Here is a 21,810-nt window from a genome sequence, read left to right on the forward strand (position 1 = left end):
ATTTTGCCTTTACAAATGCAACTTCTGGTTTCCCTTTACCTACACTAGCAGTAAATGTTTGTAACCTGGTAGCCTTCTTATAAGGTTCCCAAAAAATACCTACAGTTTAAAGTGGAATCTGACCCACCAATGCATGCTGGCCTCTGTGGTGGAATAGTTAGCACAGTGCACTACAATGCCAGGGATCCTGGGTTTCCCAGCCTGGGCAGAGTGTTCTTTGTGAGTGTCCCATGTGAAAATCATGTGCACTTTTTTTCACTGAATTTGACATCGTTCGTCTCTCAATTCTGGTGTTTGGATACACACTTGTACCAAGAAAAGCAATAAGTGTTCATTTTTTTTTCCACTGTAATGTAAAACATATCAGACAATATGCATGTACCGTTTTGTATCTTCATGTCCTGGCATTGCCTGCATGGAGATCCAATGAATTTCAAATTTCATTAAAAAAATATTTTTTCTTTCTTCCTCTAACTGATTGCAGAAAATTTGTTTTTTCTACCACAGGTTTATAGCTCAATGTGTAGTGAACAGAGTGAGGAATAATTTGTAACTTTAGCATTCTTAGATCCAGAGATATAAAATTTTATTTAGAAGCATGCGGAAGTTTAAATTTCCCGCTGGAATCATGTGCATAGTTTGCAGGTTCACTGGCAAACACACTCCATTGCTTATGGTTTAAATACAATGGAAACTCTGATTTCCCACATTATGTATTCAACATTGCAGAATGTTATAATATTTTCCTCAATTTTACATTTTCCCACATTTTAAGATTTTTAGCTTAGTCGTCTAAAAAATCTTAAAATCAAGGTTCCACTGTACACACTTCATGGTACAGTATGATAAGGTATCGTACATATGGTACAGTACACGTATGCAAGAATACATTACTTGTTTCAATTGTAAACACCGGGCACTAGCTCATGGACAAAAAACGTGGATGCTAACTGCAGTGTTACATATATTGCTTTCATTAATGTACTGTCTGCTACAAAATGATATGTAAGATTTTTTAAGCATTGATGCAACATTTATGTTAGCAAAAATGCTAAAATGTTAGGAAATTCTTCCATATCTAGGCCTTACAATGTTCTAACAATGATCAGTTCCTTTGTAGTTACCTTGTTTTAGAAATACTCAATATATCATTCCATAAGATGTAATTTTGATCACTGAATCTGAGAAATAACTTCTAAAGTGAAGTCTACATCATCATTGTTTTAGCATTGTAATTCTTTTTGTTTGACTTAGATTTTGATTATGTTGTGTTCGTGTTATTGGAAATTAACATAATTTTGAATTGCATGATTAATACGACTATAGCATTTCTGCAATATCATAATGTATTTAACTTGGAATTAATCTTAGAATGTTGTTACTGTAGATTACATGCAGTAGGTTGTAGTAGAGGTAGTTGTAGTGGCTGGTTGGTTATGTTTATGTAAGTAGTGACAAATGATCTTTGATGTTCAAAGATTCCCGGGTGGGTGATTTAAGTTTAGAATTTTTCCGACCTTGTCCCCGCGTGTCTGGGGCTCACCCAGCATAAAAAAAATCATTGTGTAGCCAGGGGCAACCCGGCGGGGGGGGGGGGGGGTAAAGGCAAATGGAGCATGGTGCTGATCACACTACCTCCAAAATGGCCTAGATCGAGAATATGTGGGGCCCTACCCCCACATCCCCTAAATGTGCCTTCATGGCATGGTGCTATATGCATGGGGAACTTTACCTTTACCTTTCGCTAGGCTCCATACTGTATTGTAATGGCTCCTTATGATTTTTCATTCTTCTCCAAGCTCAAAATGCTGCTGAAAGGGGATCCAATTTGAGTCACTAGAAGACATTATTTTGAATTTGGCAGCCCAGCAGAAAGGGTCTTCAGAAATTCTTCAAACAGTGACTAGTAGAAGTGTTCCTGGTAAAGGTCAGATACTTTTTAATAGACCTCATTAATTGATTAATTAATTGTACCCCTTAATTGGCCCGAACGACTGAACTAACTTTTTAATTAGATAGGATAGAAATAGTATTAGGACATTTTTACATTTAAGAAATCTGTGTAAACGGAAGATTGAGATTGGACGTGCTTGCTCCTCTATGCCCTCTCTTACTTGTGTAGTGTCAACTCCTTTTTTCACCAGTATGAAGTGTAACATTAATGAATGGGTAAACATTAAACAGCGAGCAGTCCAAAGTAGGAAAAGGCACACTTAATTTGTCAGTTCTGGTTTTCCAAACATCTGGAAACATTAAATTGAATTCTTTGGAAACAGATGGAAAATGGATGGATAATAAATTGTTAAATGCAGGGGAAACTTACACCTGTTAAATGCTGAGACTGGAATTCCAGGGAACATTGCATTCGGTGTACCTGAGGTTATTTCATTCAATCATTCATTCAAAACACATGGAGTCTTCACATGTTATTTTATTACAATTAACGATTCTTGATATGAAATCAGAAGAGCAGGAACGAAATTCAGCACAGAGAAGAGTAAGGTGTTAATAACAACAAGAAACAGAGTCAAACCAAGAATAAAGATTGACATGGAAGAATCGAGGGTAGTGGAGAGTTTCGAATATCTAGGAAGCATAATTGAGAGAAGTAGAAGAATAGATGAGGAGGTAAACAGAAGAGGAGTGGTGGACTGTGTCAGAGTGTTCAAAGATTAATATGGAACAGGGATGTATCTGTGAAATTCAAGAATGTAATATATATCACATACTATGTGCCAATAATCACGTATGGAGCAGAGACTTGGACAATGACAGATAGAGAAGAAAGAAAGATACAGGCAGTGGAGATGAAATTTTTAAGGAGTATATTGGGGAAGACTAGAAGGGATAGAATAAGGAATGAGGAGATCCGACAGACAGTGGGTGTGGTTAAGCTTCAGGACAGGATAGATCAGGCACAGATGAGATGATTCGGACACATGAAGAGGATGGACGCAGAAAGACTACCAGTAAGAGTTTACAATGCACAAGGAGTGGGAATAAGGCCAAGGGGGAGACCAAGATATATGTGGAAAGAGTAGATAGCAGAGAGTATTAGGAGAAGATGACAAGATTGGAAAGAGAGGAGTGGTGGAAGACCAGGAAAAAAAGGAGAGGCTTGACTTCTATGCCTACCCAGTCAGAGGCAGGAAATTTCAAAGGATGATGATGATTGTCGATTGTGTGTAATTTGTTTGCAAGAAAATTTCCAGCAGAAAGTAACTGTAAAAGTAACTTTGAGTACAAGTAACTAACTGAGTTACTTTTTAAAATGTAACTGTGTTACTTTTTGAGACAACTAACTTTGACTATAACTCAGTCACTTCTAAAAAGTAACTTTCTGAACACTACTGATGAAAATAACCAAAATATTGATACAAAGGAAGCTGAACATTGTGAATAAGAGCAACTTTATATTTTTATAAAGATGTAAGTGATTTATTGTTTCTATGCTACTTTATTTTGAAGGTCCACTATCTTAATTGTGTTCAGGGTAAATTTATGTTCTTGAGAGAAAGAAGAATAGAAATAAGAAATTGCTTCTATCTTCGTGAACCAACTGTGTTTAAATTCATTTTTCTTTCTGTTAAAAAACTGCACATTACAAGACACTTTAAAAGTTTGTCCGAGCTTTTGCCTCCATCTCGGAGTCATCATCAGGGCTGGTCTAGAGACAGAGGTTCGGATGACACTACTTGCTGTGTCTGCTGGAAGATGTCGTTGCAGTCTTACAATGTTGGCAAGTTCCAAGTTGTTCCGTATCAAGCTGTTTATTTGTTTCGTGTGTGTTTTTAACAAGAATGTTGCTTGCACGTGAGTTTTTAATGTCGTATCCTTTTTCTTTCTTGTGATGAAAGACAAACATTATGTACATTGTGTACGTAAGGTAAATAATATGCCAAATAATTAGTTCTCTTAATTGCTTCCCATTCTACTATATTAATTTAAAGTTTCAGTTTATCCTTAAGAATGATCCATGGTGGTTTGGCTATTTATGGTTTGTAATGGCAAGTCGGACACCCACATTCGATTACCCAGATGAGTGATGACAGGTTTGAATTATGCACACAATGTCCCTGCACAAAATTGCTCTTGTTTTCACCCAGCATCTAATCAATAAGTGCATGGGGATAAAGGTACCTGAAGCATGGTGCTGATGAAGTCACTTCTATGTGTCCGAAGATGAGAATCACTTGAGCCTTACTTCCTGAGTGTCATCATTGCATGGTGCAATGCACAGGGGATAACCTTACCTTATGGCTGAGCCAGTGCTGATGCCAATGTATCAGTATGTGGAAGAATCATTTGGATTTTATTTGCCAATACTTTTCCAGCATTTTTCTTTTACAGGGTACACAAAAATGCCACATGACACTACTTTCGTGGAGTCTAATTATCCTGAAAGTTGTGCAATGTTCAAAGTTTTCATTTGTTTTGCACATAAGAGTCATTTTGATATTCTGGTGTAATTCTTAAATATGCTGAAGCAAAACTCTGGTAAATTGATGCATGTAATTGGAGTGGAATACATACACACTAATACCAGGTGGCGCAAAAGTCAGTTTACCCATACACAAATTCAAGTTTATACACAAACTTCAAGTATACATACAAAATACAAGTAGATACACATAATTCCAGTGTCAGTGGGTTTGTTCAAAGTGTCCTCCATTGTTTGCAATACATTGTGTGCAACGATCAACAACAGAATTGCAAATACGATACAGTAAACTTGTATCATTGTTGACGACATCTGCTGGTGATGATGAGTATACCATATCCTTAACAATTCTCCACAAAGCAAAATCGCATGGCGTCAAATCACAAGAACACACATGTCAATCAATGGTACCATGGCGTCCACTCTTCAAATATGTCATCTAACAACAAACAACCACACTACAACAAGTCAGACTCAACTGTCGACAAAAGAATAACAAGTGCACTGTTACCAGTGCCACACATTACTTAGCACAAGAAGCAAATACACTATTGTAATACTATTATCAATGTGCTTTTTGGGTAAACTGACTTTTGCACCACCATGTATTAATCATTATTTCAAACAACTTTTATCTGTTACAATTTTCAAGTAAATGTATTGGTTCAAAGTGGTAACGTCTCAGCCCTACTGTACCTTTCCCCCCTATATCATTAAGAGGCAGAAAGGAAGCATAGTAATGTGATAATTAACATTTTTATTGACTAACTATTAACGGAATAAGCTAGAAATGTGTTTTTCATCTCAGTTATTCCAGGCTTATCTGCAGAAGAGTCAGTCGAATTTGGAGAAGACATTCTGGCATCAGTTAACACTTCGATCTTCCCAGTCAGGAGAGGTGATGGTCATTGCACAGCCAGCAACCAATAATGTATCTCAACAAGTGGAAATGGCTCAGAAGCAAGGACTGAAGAGATTTTTCGAACAGAAGGAAGGAAAGGACCGGAATGTTACATCTGTCTATTTGTTGTCTTTTGTGAATGGGTATGTTACAAATGGAACTTTTATCTTCGTTGCGTGTGTATAGTAGTTGTAAGTTTCAATCATAAAGTAGCCTATCCACTCTTATTTAAATGTCCATGGAACTGCGAATCATCTTGTGTTGACTTCCTGCACATGAAAAATTAATGTTAACAATGTTTGATTTTCTAGAGCAAACCTCATCAATTCTGAATATCTCACCCGACTTGTTAAAGGAATTTCTGCCATTTTATACCAGTTTGATGCACTAACAATTTTCAGTGTTGGTAAATTTTATATCAGTACACTCTTCATATTTAGAAAAGTTTCATTTAAGTATATTCATAGTGGAAAATGCATGGTGAATAAGAATGTGCGTATCATATTGTTGGATCAGTGCCAAAATCACGAATGTGCCCATTTTGACTTTTTTAACCTAGAACAGTTTATGACTACTTATAGTTGATGCTTTCCTATTCTAAATTACATGACCTAATTAACAGTCATAAGTATATAGCACCGTGCCGTGAAGGCACATTTAGGGGATGTGGGGCTAGGGCCCCACATATTCTTGATCTCGGCAATTTTTGGAGGTAATGTGATCAGCACCACACTCCGCTTACCTTTATCCCCCAGGGTGGCCCCCAGGTGCACAGGCTGGGTGAGCCCCAGAGGTGCTTTATGTGGGGATAAGGCCAGAAAAATTATGTCCAGATTACCCACATCGGGAATTGAACCTGGGTCTCCCACATGGCAGTTAGACGACCTACTTACTAGACCACTGCAGCTTTGGACATTGAATATTATATATTTCAAAGTAAGATTTAGCACATTCATGGTTGTGGCATTGATGTGATGGTATTTAAGAAACAGCTACCTCAATATTGTGAGCAGAGCTATGGACACTCTTGTTAAAGGACACTTTCCATGGGATAATGGTTGCATTGCCTTTTTCATTATATTGCCCGAGAAGACTGTGAAGAACTTTTAACATTTCAGAGTAGCAACCACAAAGCTTCTAGGAGGCAATAGTCACTTGAGAGAAGACCTAGGAGATAAGAAGTTCGAGATTTCTCCACTGTCGTACTTTGTGCCATGCACCCAGACAGCAGAATTGTATTTTAATGTGATAGAGGATCTAGTGCAACCCAACAAGAACATGACGTTGCTGGATATAGGCTGTGGTGCAGGGGCTTTCAGCATAATGGTTGCAGATGTAAGTAAAGTTTCTCATGTTTGTGTTTAACTTATTTATATTCTTTGTACATGTTTAGGAGTGAAACTATTCAAAACATACATACTTACTATGGGCTGTGGTGCATGTGGAGCAGTCATTTTGGAATAAAGCATTTTCATTTGTGCCAGTTTCATTGAATCATACATATTATTACCACCAGAAGAAACAAAATCATTCACGTAGTGATGTAAGGACAAAGGCTCTGTGTGGCCTTGCAGCCCTTTGGACTGACACAGAGAGAGAAAGTTAGACACTTTGTGAAGGTGTTCAAGCAACCGCAGTACGGAAGAGAAGGCTAAGTACATTTTACACTGTTCTTGAGTTCCCAAACTTGTACTGATCATCCGCAATTACCGTATTTATGCATGTTTAATGCTCATGTGTGTATAATGTGCACCCTGGTTTTACATGGGGAAAAGTGACAAACAATTATAACTAGTACATAATGCACAATACAATTCAGATTCAGGAAATGGCTTTCTTAATTGTCGGTCGTAAAGCTGTTGATATGCCGACCTAGAGTGAAAGTCATCATACACATTCAATAAGTCACCTGTTGCTATGTGGTCCAAGAGAATAGTACTGCTGATACACATCACATGTGACAGGAGGTGCATGCTCACATTCTGCCACAGCAGTGATGCTTTCCTCGGTGTTGCAAAACGTTCCATTATAATGTGAAAAATCATGGGAAATGGCCATTTAACTTAATTGAATTGAATTGAACTAGGAATATTATGACCTCCAAAAGGAATTTTGCCATTCAACCCAATACAAGTACCTATTATTACTAAGAAAATCCAGGGCTCTCGCCATTAGAGAGGAGGGCAGCATGGCAGGTGCATGTGTATTGGACAGCTGGTGTCAGGAAGAAGTGCGTGCTGTGATTCGGTACGAATGGGCAAATTGCTTGACATCCACAGGAAGCTGGTTGCTATGTACGGTAACACTAATGTCTGTGCAGATGGTCCAAATGTGGTACAACATGTTCACCGAAGGCAGAGTAGGGATTTTTGATGAAGTTCTATCCGGTCGTCCCTCAACTGGCTCCACTGATGAGAACATCACGAAAGTGAATAAACTGATCCAGGGGAACAGAAGAATCAAGGTTCGTGAGGTGACCAACACATTGAACATTTCCCTTGGGACCACTCAACTGATGCGGAAGTCTAGGCCGCAGCAAGACGAGTGTTGCAAGGCCTGAGCCTGGACATTTTTGCACAGGGCTTCGATAAGCTGGTGCAGCATTGGGATAAGGCAATTATGTTGAAAAGTAGTACAGGTATGTACTTATCTATACATGTAGACGTTTCATTCGAGAGCGACACTAGTTCATCTGAAATGTTTAAAGATGAAGAATTGATTCAAGAAGGAGATCATGATAAGAATGTAAGTGAGTCAGAACATGATACTAATTCTGAGACAAGTCAAAATTATCCCAAGGGAATAATATCCCAGAAGACGAAAAATATTTCCTGGGAAAAATTAAATAATTCGATAGATAAAAGTTGCCTGTTCACGTCCAAATGTTCGCACAAGAAGTATGATTTTTTATTATTATTATTATTATTTTTTTGCCTTCCTGAACAATGTGCAGATCCAAACCAATGCTAAGTCTGCTATTGAGACGTTTACAGATGACACTACTGTGGGGATAATTGTGGAAATTACCAATAGGTACATAGATATAATACTGAGAGATATTTTAAGGGAAAGAAATGCCAAATTAACCATTGAAACAGGAGTTGAAAAAAAACAAACAACAAGTTTATGTGACATAATATATGAAGTAGGAAAATAATAGTATGGTCACATTTAGCTAAATCATGTAAAATAAAACAGGTTGTGAAAATTTATATGTATTCGAATTGCAATTTTTGTTCAATGGAAAAGGTTCTCAAAAAAATATGTATATTTTTTTCAAAAATTGGACATTGCTAAATTTACACAATTATTTGAAGTGTATACTCAACAAAAATAATCTTTCTTTTATTTCTTATTTCATACTTTGCTTATAATTATCATTTTATTTCACTACTGCAAGGAAATATTATGTAATGGTGAAAATACAATATCTCTATATATTATTTTTTTAAAATTAATTGCTAGACTTTTTGTATTTAAGAACTACTCGTAAGTTGTTGAAAATAGTAAATTTAATCAGCCAAAAATTATTTTCGGTGCATATGAATTTTACTTTATTATAAATATTTTATATTTGGGAGTCAAATTTACCCCCACGTACCTACATACAATGTAAAAACCAGTCGATTCCAGTTGTTCAGATAGTGCTTCTTGTGCAGCATGCTGATTAGCATGGCCGCTATGATCGAGGATCCCACCTGCAACAGGGTGTCTACCAGTAAAGGAAGTAAAAAAAATGTAATGAAATTAACAAGTAGGTCAAGAAGTCGATAAAAAGTCAAGAAATTTTAATTGAGGGCAAATATTTTTGCAATCACAATGGCTGATTGATTGATTTAGTTTGTTACTTCACTTTCTGGCCCTTTGGCTAATTGCGAAGATGAGGATGAATGGCGATAAAATACAGTAGAACCTCGATTTTTTGTTCTAGGGTTTTGCATTTTCCTGCATTAACCATTCAATCTTGACGGCCCCAATATGGCAAAATGTTACAAAATTTTCCTCGATTTTTGCATTTAAGTTTTTCAAGTTGATCCCTTGAAAAATGTAAAATCGAGGTTCCACTGTACCTAGGGACAACAACACGAACCCCACATAAGATGATGCTGGCTGTGAGTTCAGATGCCACAGACTCGCTAGTGTGCCAAATGCAGTCCAGGATGCATTAATAGACAAAGCAAGTCTAATTCTCTTGTTAAATTCATCTTAACTGGTCTTTTGGTAGGGGGTTTTCATTAAATAATTATTTATTTTCTTCATTGCTAATTACAAACTTTACCTAAGTAGGGGTCATATAAACAAAGGTTAAGAGAAATGAAAAAGAGGTCAAGAAAAAACACTAGAAAGTCAAGAATGTTGGATTTGTTATTTGGTAGACACCCTGTACAAAGGACCACTCTGTCATTTGATTCCTTTAACTTGAACGACCTAACAAGTTCATGCACTAATCAACCTATAGTCTTTCCACTAAAATTTCCAGGTGCATGATTTTTTGTTTGCTATCTCTCTTCAATTTCATGTATTCATCATTCATTCTGAAACTCCCTACTAGCTGAGAGAGGCAGAAAAGTGATGCAAAATAAGATGCAACTGAATTTCATTATACAGAGTGTCCGAAAAGTCACGCAACCTGGTGTTTACGACCGTATAACGGAATGAGGAGAAACACTTTCTGCCAAGAGAATGACCTGTATATTGGGAATATTTAGAGACAAACATATGGAAGAACATGCATGTTTTAATAACAAATAAGCAAAGTGTTGCCAAAGGAGGAATTTTTTTTTTGCAAATCGTGTGTATTGATGCACAGAACTCACTGAGGTAAATTATTGCAACATTTCACAATACCAACGAACAATTTGGATGGCCATCTATTGAATTTGACAGATAAAGAACTTTGACGAAGTTTCAAAAACATTGCACAAGGGAATAAATGGGCTGTTCCAAAAATCTATGTTTTCCCAATATTACGAGGGACACTGGCAACACTGTTGCTGACATGTGTCACTAACACTCTGTTGAATGTTTAGTGTGTATGGGGACTAGTTATGAGTGCATAAATAGTGTTGGATGTTTCAACACATTTGATGTATTTATATAAAATCTAGGTAGCCAGTGCAGAAATTTAGTGCCTTCATGATGGCATAGTGGTGATGTCATTGCTTTGTATTCAAGGGGTCCTTGGTTTGATAGTTGTTGGAATTCCACTATAAACTGTAGTTCTAGTTCTGATTAGCCTATCTGTGCATAAACAAGACTTAAAACCAAACTCAAAACAAAGCAAGTACAGAAATTTAAACACCATGTTTCCAGTATTTCACAAACTTTGGTGTAGTTTAACTTAGAAAAATAATTTACTTCTGACACACACACATGAGATTTTATATAAAGTAGATTTGAAAAAAAATTGTCGAGAAACTTTTTTACAAGAAGCATATTATTCATTCCAAAGGTGGTTATTTAAAAAAAAACCTCCCTTCCTAACTTTTGTAAGGATATCAAAGCTTGAATGTACCAGTAACTTTGTAAAGCTTCACATAACCACAACTTGCAAATTTATTAAATAAAACCACAGATTTCACTTGTGTGTGGTTTAAAGTGTTCCTTTCTAACACCAAAGTTTCAAATCTGTTGCTGGACTTTTCTTCAGGGTTGAACCACATGTAAATAAAACTTGTGTTTTTATTTAATAATTTGAATGTATCAGAGAAAGCAAGGTACTGGACTTATTATCCTGCACAACAGTTTAAATAAAGAGTCAAATGTTGAAACATTCTGTCTTTTCTCTTTGTAACAGAAATGCAAACAGGTCTTTGGTTTTGATGTTGCAGCGCCTGCTGTGATGGATGCTATGACAAATGCAGAAAAAAATGGTGCACGGAATTGCCAATTCTTCTGTGCTCTATCTTCTAACATTGAAGCTATACTGGAGAGTAAATTGAAAAAAGAAGATAAAGAAGTTGTTGCTGTGATTCATCCAGATTGTAAGTACTGTGATTTCTGTTGTGTTTCTTAGAGTGAGGAAACAGTCAAGTGTCATATAATAATATATTCAGTGGCACATCGATTTTAGTTCCTGGGATTTACATTTTTCTGCATTTTAAGTGTTTTATTTCTCCCACCATGGTCCCCTGAGAAATGTAAAATGGGGGTTTCGCACACTCAATCTTGCTCTCGCTGCCGACCTCAGTGGGAAAGTGGTTAGCCCAACATGCTACAGCATTCAATTCCAAGGGTTCCAGGTTCGAATCAGCCTCTACATGATTGTTCTTGTGAGTGCCCCTTCATCAATTTCATCATATGAATACTCATCCTCATCATCACAATTAAACAAAAATTACAGAAAAGGAACACTAAATAACAAAAATCTCTCTCTCTCCCTCTCTCTCTCTCTCCCTCTCCCTCTCTCTCTCCCTCTCCCTCTCTCTCTCTCTCTCTCTCTCTCTCTCTCCTCCCCCTTCCTTCCCCGTCACTCATTCATTCAATATCTATTTGCAAGGGGATGGAAATTATTAAAAGTATACATATTTCTAACTGTAGGCCTCTCTGATTGATTAGTACCTGTGTCATTGCCTTGTAATCAAGGGGTCTCAAGTTCAATACCCGGTGGACGCACATACTGGTTCCGGATCCCACTTTAAACTGTAGGTCCAGTCCTGATTAGCCTTACTGTGCATAAAGTGGACTTAAAGTGCCAACTCAATAAATCTAACTGTAGAAATAATGTATTTTTTATTTACTTTCTCATTAAAATAAAACACCAGACTTTCCTCTCGACCATTGAATTTGAAGACATTTGCCAAGAACTTGAATTTCATGTTGTAAGAGCTTTTTTTTGGACCATATCTGTCCATAAATTTTCTGCATGCAGTTCTGTACTGCCAGATACCATTAAACCAGGGAATCTTACAGTTTTACTTCCTCACATTTGACATAAGTAGACGTTATAAATGCTCTTTTAGAAAGTAAAGACAGTAAAAAAAGTAAAGTGCTCCCCTGCTTTGCACCATGCCATGAAGGTGTGTATGGGTTAGGGCCCCACATTTTCTTGATCTCGGCCGAGCTGGGGGTGATGTGATCAGCACCAAGCCCCTGGTGGCTTTTACCCCTCAGAGTTTCCTACAGGTACTCACTTTATACGACGCTGGGTGGGTGCCGGAGCCGCTTGAACAGTGGAACCTCATTTTTCAGGGGACCAAGATGAAGAAACCTTAAAATGCAGGAAAAATTGAGAATCCAGAAAAACTTCATAACACCTCACTCTATTTGGATCATAAGGATTGAATAATGTTTGGAAACTTACAGTTTCCAAATACTGTATTTGCTCATGTACAGTATAATGCACACTTTTTTCCAAAATGTTTGCCCATAAAAATTGTGGTGCGTATTATGCACGGAATTTGGACAGGCAACATGAAGTCGTACAGGGTCATTTTCCATGTTTGGGTCACTTGCATTGATTTTTCATATTTATGAAACTCTATCATGTTATATATCATTGTAAAGTGTAAATTGTACAGTTTCTGAATATGGCAACATCATTCCATTCAAGATGGCGACACTAATGTGCAATGCAGTTGGAATAATTTCATGACAAAATGAAGGAATGTTCTGATTTTAATGGTACTTTGGATGAAAGAAAAGATAAGAAAAAAGAAAATAATAATTAACATATATTACTAGTCAAATAATGTGACATATGTGGAGTGTGTAAATTCCTTAATGGAAGAAATCTTGTGCTTCTACTAACTGCTTGTTTGAGGGTCTTGAATGTGCCTCTTATAAATGTTACGTTAGTCATGAAAGAAGCATATTTTTATTTTTTTATATTTTTTTTTTGAAAAAGTAAAGAAGGAATGAGCAAAACCATGTATAAAAGTTTAAAGGTCATTTCCCATGATTTTTCACTTTGTAATATAATGTTCTGCAACACCAAGTTAAGCAGCGCCATTTTGGCAGAATTTGAGCATGCACCTCCTGTCACACAGGATATGTATCAGTGGTATTTGTTGCGCAAGAAATAATAGAAAATAACTTCCTGAATGCTGCAAATCCATAATGTAATTTTGATCTCGCTTTCTAGGTACATACTATGTATTAGAGAATGAACAAGGTGGTTAAAGAGTGAAAGCTTTGGGTAGCTAAACATAGTGGGGGGAGAGGTGGCATGAGTTGGTGATTTATTGTATACTCAAGAGGATATTGTCCTTGGTCGACGAGTAACAGGTAACTCATTGAATAGGCATATGTCATTCACTCTTGATCGGCATAGCATCAGCTTTATGACCTACAACTAAAAAAGCCATTTCTAGAACCTGGATTGTACTGCACACTATGTACGAGATATAATTGTCGCTTTTCTCCATCAAAAACCAGGGTGTGCATTATATACGTGTAAATATGGTATCTTCCGAGATTCAATAAACAGTGTGAAGTCAAGCAAGCTCATACATCCCACGGTCTTTGCTAAACATTGCATAGTGCCTGTTATTTACGTCTATTATCCAGGCTCTCTTACTGCCTTTATTTATCCTTTCTTCATGAATGTCATATTGCTGAGTGAATTGACAGTAGCTTATAGACATTAAAATATTGTACATTACCTATATTAATCACACATTATATTTTCATTACTTGTATGTGTACCAACAGTAAATAAACACAGGAAGAGATTTGGTGTTGATTTTTCACGGTCACATGATTGAGGGGAGGCATGTGAAGATTTTGGCAGCTGAGGGGACAACAAATACGTTGAAATTTTCCTGGCTTTAACATATCTGGTTATGCAGACAATTACAAAGATTTTGTCAGCCAACCAGAAATTCTGCATGAACTTTCTTCAGAGATGTGAAAAATGACGATTTTTAACTCAAAATGCACTTTTGTACTTTTTATTTTTTTATTTTAGCTGTCATTCTCTAGTTCCATTGAAGGTTTATATTATTACTTTTTTTGTTGGTGTTATGTGACTTATGTGAAGTGATTGCTTATTTTGGAAGGCAAGGAGGTAAGGGAGAATACTGCTTATTGTCACTTAGTATTACATGAATTGTCAGTTTTTGTCATCTCAAGATGAAAGGGGGGGGGGGGAGTGGTCCATAAATTCTATTATAAGAATTATCATCATTTTTCACCTTGAAATTTTGGAGAATTCGCATTGAAAACCTGGAATTATGCTTGAATTTTATCTGGATCATATATAGTAATCCATCTGCTCAGGAAAGTTCGAATAAAGCAGAAGAAACTCAATCAAATTTCTGATGCATGAAAATTGACCACAATTGCACACCAAATAGCTATTGTTGGAATCGGTAAAATTTCAATCTATAAATTCCAATATTTACTTTGATAAATTCAAAATTTTGATGCCTCCCTGATGGTGCAGTGGTAGCGTCATCGCCTTTTAATCAAGAGGTTCCAGGTTTGATATCCGTGGAGGCACATAGTGGTTCGGATTCCACTTTAAACTGTAGGTCCAGTCCCGATTAGCCTTACTGTGCACAAAGAGGACTTAAACACAAACTCAGACTCAAAATTTTGACCATGGGAGATATGTTCACCTTAAAAGAAAAACTAGCAATTGTGGTTTTGAACTTCTCTGGTTGGTGACAGACCTGAAAGACTGGGGAAAGTCAGGGAATTTGAGGGGAAAAATAAGTCTGGGAAATGTCAGGGAATTTTAGCTTCATTGAATTTGTTTTATTATTATTATTAAGATGTCGTTATGAAGCTCTGCACGGGACGAGGAAATCTTGTTGCTAAGTTTCGACCTCAACTTTTAGGCTCCGTTTATGCACAACACAACCACGGCACCAGAACAGCATGGTACAGCATTTGTCGGATAAACATTTTAGGCTCCATTGATACATACGATTTTTGTCGAATATCGCCGCCCGACAAAATGTCTCAATACAACATGCGACAGAAATCGCATGCATGGCACTCTTATGGATTGATTTTTGTTGGATGTCTTCGGACTGCAACATCCAACAAAAATCACATGCATAAGCAGCTTTAGACTGCAAATATGCTGCTGGAATTTTATTAAGTTTGTGGCTCACTTAACTATATTTAATGTAGCAATGCATACGAAGGTTTTCTTTCATTATCCTGGTGTAATACTGGTTTCGCACAAGTTAGCATAAGTTTACAATGACATTGCACTATTTTTAGATATCAAGAAGAATCCAACAAAACGGGATATATATTGAATAGTATCACGAAAAAGTGAAACATAAATCTGCATTGGTAAACATTATAAAAAATTGGCAACCTCAATTCCATGTTATACATAGAATAATTCCGACAGTGAGCCACGTTAAATCATGTATTTCCCACGATTTTTCCAACTTCTATCAGAACAATTTGCATCACAGAGCAAAGTGGCAGGATTCTAACAGGAGATCGAGTGTGTATCTACAGTCACACGGAAGCTGTATCTTCAGTATTTGTCGCGCGAAAAGTATTTTGAATTGCCGAGCTAAGTGGTGCGGTTTTGGCAGAGATCGTGTACTCACCTATGTCACAGGGAAGTCGTAACATCGGCATTTGTCGAGCGAGAAATATTGGAACTCATTCTTTATGGCATCTGACTAACATGCGAGAGACCTGGGTTCGATCCTCAGCAGCGGGGGAGAACCGGGATCTTTTCCACCTGTTCAAGTGGTTCCGGTGCCCACCCAGCGTTGTATCAAGTGGGTAGAAGAAACTGGGATGTAAATGTGGCCAGGGGTGCGGTGCTGATTACATCACCTGACCTTCGGCCGTGATCAAGAAAGTGTGTAGCCATTACTCCACCTGCTATTCGCCTTCATGGCACTTCCTCAAAAATCGGTTCCAACATTTCAAACTGTCACGAAAATATGTAGACCATGTGACCTACAATTTAAAATAATAGTTTAAAAGCACAATGGAAGTATGAAGTATAAGTTTTGGTATATTTGACAGAAAAATGTTCGAAAAAATGCGAATTTTTGGGAAACATAACACTAAAAAGTCAAAAAAATATAATGCCAATTTTTGGTGCCATAATATATCGATATCTGTCACGTCAGAGTGATTGATGTAACATTTTTGGGTGTGTCGACACTTATGGTCATTTTGCACCCTTCAGTACATATGGGGAAAATTCCCTTTCCTTATAATTAAAAAGGGGGTATGGAAAATAACTTTCCCAAATTAACTTCCAAGTTTTTCTTGTATGTACGCATTGCTTGCATGATAGAATTATTTTCCTGTAGTTTACGGTTATTACAAGCATAAGAAAACAGTTTTTTCTTTGAGACGTTTCAGGAGAACACACGCTCCTTTCATCAGACATTTATTTTCATTTTGACTAAAGATACAGTTATAACAATGGTTAGTAATTTTTTTAAAAAACTGTTTTCTTATGCTTGTAATAACCGTAAACTACAGGAAAATAACTTCCAAGGTATCAAACTCTCACAAAGAGGCGTAGGCTATGTGACTTATAATTTGAAACAGTAAAAACACCATGAAGGTATGATTTCGGGTAATTTCCAGAAAATGTGCTAAAATGAAAATTAATTTGGGAAAAATAACTCCCAATAGTAAAAAAAAAAATATAAAAAAGTAAAATAAAAAATACACCAGTTTGAAAAAAATGACAAAAATCAAGGTCTCTACCAATTAGGCATAAATAAAACAAGTATATCAGTAGTAATTTATTGCATTAGTAACAGTGACTCATAACCTAATTTTCAGCATAATCACCACCATTGTTCTGGCATTTGTCGTAGCGTGGGACTAAATTTTGTATGCTCATGGCATATGTGTCTGACAGCAAAAACTGGAACTATCTACTGCAGTGTAGCTGTCAAATCCTTGTCCTGCCAGAAACCTTTTCAGCTGAACAAGGAGATGGAAGTCGGAACATGCAAGGCCAGACTGTACAGGGAATGGTCCAAGATCTCTCACTTGAAGTGATGCAAAGAGCCTGTATGGGGTTGTGCACATTCTATTGGCTTTGCTTGAATTGTCTGCACCATCATCACATCACAAAATTGCTAGTGGCTCTATGCCAGGATCTGAGTGTGCAAAAATCTGATTACTACACGTACCTCGCAGTCAGTGGGAGACTGTATGAGAGCCATCTTTAACCTAGAACTGTCCTAAAATGGCTGCACTGCGACTGCACCAGATTACAGCCACATGCCACTTCTTCCTGCCTGCCCACATGTGTGGGTGACTAGTGACGCGTACAGGTGCCATTGGAGCTTTTTTCTGGATGCCCCTCATATAAGAACTTTCAGAAACTGTTATCAACAGAGTGTTCCTGTTTTAATATTTGATTAATTAAATCAGGCACCTATACAATCTAATTCTATAAATTGGTTTCAATAAATTTCTAATATCTACATACCCTTTTCATCAGCAATAATGGTATAACTGCATGTTGCCAGTTTCACAGTACTTCACTTGGATATACTGTACTGAAGGAGAAATCCCATTGATAATGTATGGAAATATGACACTTTCTTTTGTACAATTCAGGTGTTTCACTTATGTGCAAGGGTTAAGTTGTTTGCTTTACAGAGAAAAGAAAAGTAAGTTTATGCATCGAAAAATGAGTCTGCACTCATGGTTCTTGCAAGCAAAGGGTTCCAAACCTCAGTGGAAATATCAACATATAATACTGAGAATGGCTAAGGAGATTGATAAATTACAAAATTTCTTTCTTCATCAATCACTTTTCATTCTAATCTCATTTAGTCGTAACTTTAAAAATAATCAAATATTTTATTTAAAACTGACTGCGTATGATAAAATGCCGTAATTCCTCCCTAGCTTGTGAATTGTAATAATTTTCCAAATTTACTATTTTGCAGTTTGAATTCAAATTAGAGAGAATAGAGAAATGAAGTCAATTTCTTGGAACACAATTCATACCTAGATCTGTATGAGTTTGTTATTTCCATTTGCAGAAACATTGATTTAGTTTAGTTTTGTAATTGTCAGGGGAAAATATAATTTTTTCCCTGGAAAAGTCAGGGAATTTCATTTCTGTTTTTTATAGCCACCCTGCTTCTGTTCATTCTCATCAATACATGAAACGTTCTGTGCTATTGAAAAATTCGAGGATCAGTCAATATTGATTGAAACTTTGGCCATCATTTGATATCTGAATGAGTTCGTATGAAAACTCTTAACCCAATGTTCCATGAATTGCCAAGAAATGACAGGCCTAGGCAGGGCATGGACAATAGGAGAGTAGAATTACGTCAGTTTTGTGCATGATCTTGTGTACAATAGAAGGCAATTGTCAGTCAAATATGGGTTGTGTGGTTCCTGTTGATAGAAGGTGCATCTCCTGCAGATATTCACAGGAGAGACAGCTCAGTGTGCAATGATAAGTTGGGGTTTCATTATTGACTTCCTGAATTAAGAAGCCAATCAAAATGATGGAAACATTATGGTAGCCCTAGACCAAAGAACCTTCTCTAGGAAAGCACATGGCTACCATTTTTTGTTTGGGGGGGGGGGGGGGGATATGGAAGGGATCGTGCTCATCGAATGACTTCCTGCAAAGCAAACATTAAGTGAAGCTTACTTCAGAACTCTGAGACTACTCTGGTGCTGAATACGAAAAGGGAAATAGGCACACCATGTCTCCATGGCAATACCAAGCCACACACACACACAAACACAAGCATATACATAGAGTGCACATTTGCAAATCTTTGGATTCACTGTTCTAGCTCCATTTGACTTTGCTCTCTTCAACAAGAATGAAGAAATCTCTTCTTGGACTAAAATTGTCAACAACCTCACTATACAAGACATGAGTTGCAATCAATGTTGACTGACCTTCATCTCTTAGGTTATAGATAATAATTTTTACAGCATTTTTCTGTTAATCTTTGTATCAGAACCAGTCCATACAGTTGTGTGTGAAGACATCAGAATTAACACATGTCCTATCCCATCACATAACTATCATTTTGATTATAATTGCTATTATTAAATGAGAAAACAAAATGTCATTGAAAGTTAATTATTAAATACCATTTACAGTAAACAATGCCAGTATTAAAATTTTACTAGTGATGACGTAAGCATATTCTTTTCTTGTATTTAAGATCATTTTGTATTGCAGGTCCTCTTAATGTGAAGACAATTCGAAGAATTTACTCTATTCGTAAGGTTGTGTACATAGCATCCGAGCCTCACATTCTTAAGAAGGTAGGCAGGGAATATACACGCAGGCCCCGTCCAAATGACCAAGTGCTAATTCTCCTGAAGGCTGTTCCAGTAGATATGTATCCTCTTGCATTACACAGCTTTGTTGTAGGATACTTTGAACGACGATTGTGGACTGGTACACAGAAAACGCTTCTTCAGGTTGCAGCTGCATCACACACAAACAAGGAGTTAGCAAGTTCTGATAACACAAAGCCCAAAGCCTGCAACATGCAACCTAGCAAAGGGAAGAGCAAAGATACGAAAGATGTACAAGCGACAGTGCATGTACAGACTAAACCTGTACAGAATAAACCTCATCAATTCCTGCCATTGCCCCCACCTTGCTATAATAGTCCTTTCAGGGACGTGCATCCAATGTACATGATGAACATGCCAGGCCCCGGGATGGTGGTGAACTTGGAAGATGAGATCGCAGACAAGCTTTTGTGCATCTTGGATTACGAGCTGGTGAAATCCCGGAATGTCGTCAGAAATAAGGTACACCAGTTGTGCTACAAGTTAGATCAAATCGATTGGAGCAAAATTCTGATGGATGAACTGGGCATAGTCGCCGATGCTGTATTCACCCGTCTCTCCTTGGAATATCCAGTGATTGGCAGAGGGAGGAGGTACCTAGAGTGGAAGCAGAAAGAGGCTGAGAGGAAGGAAAGTGAAGAAAAAGAATCTCAGCTGCTGAGAAGTGCCGAGTCAGCTTCAAAAATGCAGAGGTTAATTGACGAGAGAGTGAAAAATATCTTGGTTCAATCTGGTTTGACAGAATTTTCCAAGTTACTGCAGAGTATTAACTCCCAGCCTATTTTATCTGGATCTTCACAGCCAGTTGCTACATGTCATCCTGGTGCCTCGCATGCAAGACAAAAGTCTAGCACGACTGTAAACCAAGAACCACGTGGAAATAAACATAGTGAATATGCAAGTTGTAGTGACAATAGGCCCAATGAACAATTTCCAAGTGACTGTTCTAGGTTACAGTCTGAAGTTAACTTAACCACTGAGAAAATTAAATATTACCTGACTCGAATAGGCTTGGCACCAGAAGATGTTAGGTTTTACCAGAGTTGCATACCCATGGCTAGCACATCGAGTCCAAGAGAGCCAGTAAATTTGAATTTGTCCATGGTGTCACAAAATAGGCTTGGAGACAGATACAATGGACAATGTTCAGTAGATGCAATAGATAACAGAGGATACCTGTCAAGTAACGCTCCGCCACAAGATAGGTTGCAGATGCATACAGTTAGTGATCAACCATCGAGAAATCAGTTCCAGAACTCCTTTGCAAGATTCAACACCGAACCTGAACATTCTAGAAGAGAGAGCTTTGCCAATTTCCAGGCATAGTTATAACCTTATTCCTGAATATTCTCGTCACTCACAAGAGAATGAGTTCGAACCACCAAGAAATTTCCAACCAACCAGTTCCTAACAAATATTCTCAAAATTCCAAGGCAACCAATTTAGAATCCAAACAATTTTCGATTAGCTGATACAATCACAGGCAAAATAATACAAAATACAAAAGAAAGGTTGTCAGGAACAAAGGCCATCTCCCTCTAGAACTAAAATTCCCACTAGGAAGGCACCAAAATGTTACCTAGCTACTAGTTTTTGTGTCACACAGCACTGTAATCTCTTTCTGTATACAGTACATTTGCTAAGATTCATCTCATATTTCTGATTAAGACTTATGTGATGATTGTCTTTTAAATTACAAACATATTCATGACTTTTGAAGTAAATCATAGAATAAGTGTTTAATAGGGATGGGACAGATTAATTGGTTATTGGTATTGGCCAATATAAGCATATCATTAAAATTACTGATTATTTTATCAATCTGATATATCTATAAATATCTTATAATTTAGTGCAAAATTAGCAACTACAGAAATGCTATTAATATTACTTTTAGGATGACTTGGCTAGATAGACATTTTGAAAAATGAACTTTTCAAACCATATGGTTTTGTCTTTCACAGATGCAAGGCAAGAAAAATGTATTTACCTACTCGAAGACTCTATTAACTTTGAACCCTGCAAAAATTTGTTTAATTTTTGTAACAATATGCATATTGTCAGGGGTTATTCATTACTTAATTTATTACAAGCATCCTTGTTTTATTTTCATTCTTCTAAAAACATTGTATAAAAATGTTGTGTATGAGTTGGACAACTTTTTGACATAGTGCCATTAAATGTAGATGATGTAAAGTGAGTTTGTATTGTACTTTTTAGGTTTATTAAT

At 37.0% G+C, this 21,810-nt stretch overlaps 1 protein-coding gene across 2 annotated transcripts in view; it reads left to right on the forward strand.

Annotated features, from left to right (window-relative positions):
* Nucleotides 1-21,606, forward strand: part of LOC145997195 (uncharacterized) — an 83,893-nt gene extending 62,287 nt beyond the window's left edge. For both annotated transcript variants that reach the window (XM_083133927.1, XM_083133928.1), the window contains exons 6-9: nt 5,250-5,485; nt 6,461-6,677; nt 11,140-11,326; nt 19,459-21,606. In XM_083133927.1, coding sequence (XP_082990053.1) covers nt 5,250-5,485; nt 6,461-6,677; nt 11,140-11,326; nt 19,459-20,906 — 2,088 coding nt within the window. In that variant the 3' untranslated portion in view covers nt 20,907-21,606. The remainder of the gene's footprint in view (nt 1-5,249; nt 5,486-6,460; nt 6,678-11,139; nt 11,327-19,458) is intronic.
* Nucleotides 21,607-21,810: the final 204 nt, after the last annotated feature.

The sequence above is a fragment of the Lepisma saccharinum genome, chromosome 13 (genome assembly GCF_977018435.1).
Source record: "Lepisma saccharinum chromosome 13, izLepSacc3.1, whole genome shotgun sequence".
NCBI lineage: Eukaryota > Metazoa > Arthropoda > Insecta > Zygentoma > Lepismatidae > Lepisma > Lepisma saccharinum.